This window comes from Atta cephalotes (assembly GCF_000143395.1).
Source record: "Atta cephalotes unplaced genomic scaffold scaffold00030, whole genome shotgun sequence".
Classification (NCBI taxonomy): domain Eukaryota; kingdom Metazoa; phylum Arthropoda; class Insecta; order Hymenoptera; family Formicidae; genus Atta; species Atta cephalotes.
This window is the reverse complement of record NW_012130094.1, coordinates 2,930,207-2,931,807: the sequence shown is the minus strand read 5'-3', so window position 1 is coordinate 2,931,807 and position 1,601 is coordinate 2,930,207. Positions and strand designations below refer to the sequence as shown.

General features: G+C 37.2%; 1 protein-coding gene across 1 annotated transcript in view; it reads left to right on the top strand.

The window, feature by feature from the left end:
- The first annotated feature begins 433 nt into the window (after positions 1-433).
- Positions 434-1,601, top strand: part of LOC105620896 (sn1-specific diacylglycerol lipase beta-like) — a 10,817-nt gene continuing 9,649 nt past the window's right edge. The window contains exons 1-2 of the mRNA XM_012202374.1: positions 434-528; positions 1,115-1,327. Of these exons, the coding sequence (XP_012057764.1) occupies positions 434-528; positions 1,115-1,327 (308 nt within the window). The remainder of the gene's footprint in view (positions 529-1,114; positions 1,328-1,601) is intronic.

The following is a 1,601-nucleotide window of genomic DNA, read 5'->3' as shown; positions in this document are numbered from 1 at the left end:
CCATTTAAATACATCAGAAGACTGTCAACGGTCTCGGATGTGGGATGGACACAGGGACTTTCTCTCGACGCTTTCTCCGACGATTTCGTGATCAAGAAGATAACCGTGTATATCGTAATTGTCCGAATTCTGGAGATATTTATTATTATAGAAAGCCACGTCCGCTATATTTTACATTATAATATTATGAAATCCGCGCACAAGAGCTTTGCTAAATCAACTTTTCGCAATGTGCGTGCTCCGCGAGGTACCGCGAACGTGACAGAAGTGATCAATCTTGATAAATAAAGTATGTTATGATCTAGATGGAGACATATTTCAACTTCCTGAATAAAATATTTATAAATGAGCATTCACTTTTTACTTGATTAAGAAGAAAAGAAGTATCGAAATATCATAACAGCGTTATAATAAAATTTCTTTCTCCAGGGAAATGCCTGCATTGAAGCTCTTCGGTCGAAAATGGTTGGCCGCAACCGACGACCTTGTGTATCCAGGCTTATTCGAATTATTTATCCGTATTGTATGGTGAGTATCGAAAAGCAATCACCGCGATTACCAGTATGTCAAAATTATAATGCATAATATTAATCACAAATGCAATGTAAAATGTAAATTGTAATTCAAAATTACTATGCGAAAAGTCAAGAATTTTAAGGCTTAAATTTTAACTAAATTCTATTGCCGGGTCTACAATGAGTCTGTCGGAAATCTTAGATTTAATCGGTGAAGTTGGTCAATAATCAACTTGTGACTAACGCTGATTGGCCAACTTCATCAATTAAGGTCCAGTTTCACAACTCATGATTAACTCTTAATCGAGATTCAACTGTTTCTCATCTTTTTTCAATATTGGATTATTTTTATAATATTGGAAAGAGACAATGAATAAGTTGAACCTCGATTATGAGTTAACCGTCCAGTTGTGGAACTGGGCCTAAGTCTAAGACTTCCGACTACAGACTCATTGTAGATCCGACATACAAGATTCTCTAAATTTATTAGAAGCATTGAACATATTCTCAATATTAAATTCTTTCGCAAGAGCGCATCGCCCGATTAAAATCACGCGGATTGTTGTTAGTTTGTTTCTCGTAATCTGTGTGTTTTACAGGTTGATTCTTATAGGGATCGCCTGCGCAAGGTATTACGAGGATACGTGGAATTGTCGATTGGGAGGTGAATTAGTGCGCGTGTATCTCCTCGGTGAAGCGGTCATGCTTGGTATCGTCACGCTTTTAATACTCATCATTATCAGGCATAGCGCGAGAGGGGCTATCATGGACACGCATGCCCGACGCTGTGTCGAACCGCTTCTGCTGGTCAAGTAAGCAACAAAAGTAAACCAGCGTTATGTCTAATCAGTTTTCTAGATCGACAACCTTCATGAGATACTTTTTTAAAGTTTTCAACTCCTGTATTGTTTTTAATAATAATTTGCCCAATTATTTGCAATCGATTCATTCATTATTTATGAGTTAGAGGTCTTTTATCATCAGCTTCTTTTCATCATAATTTTATATATACACACACACACACACACACACACACACACACACACACACACACACACACACACACACACACACACTATTATTTAC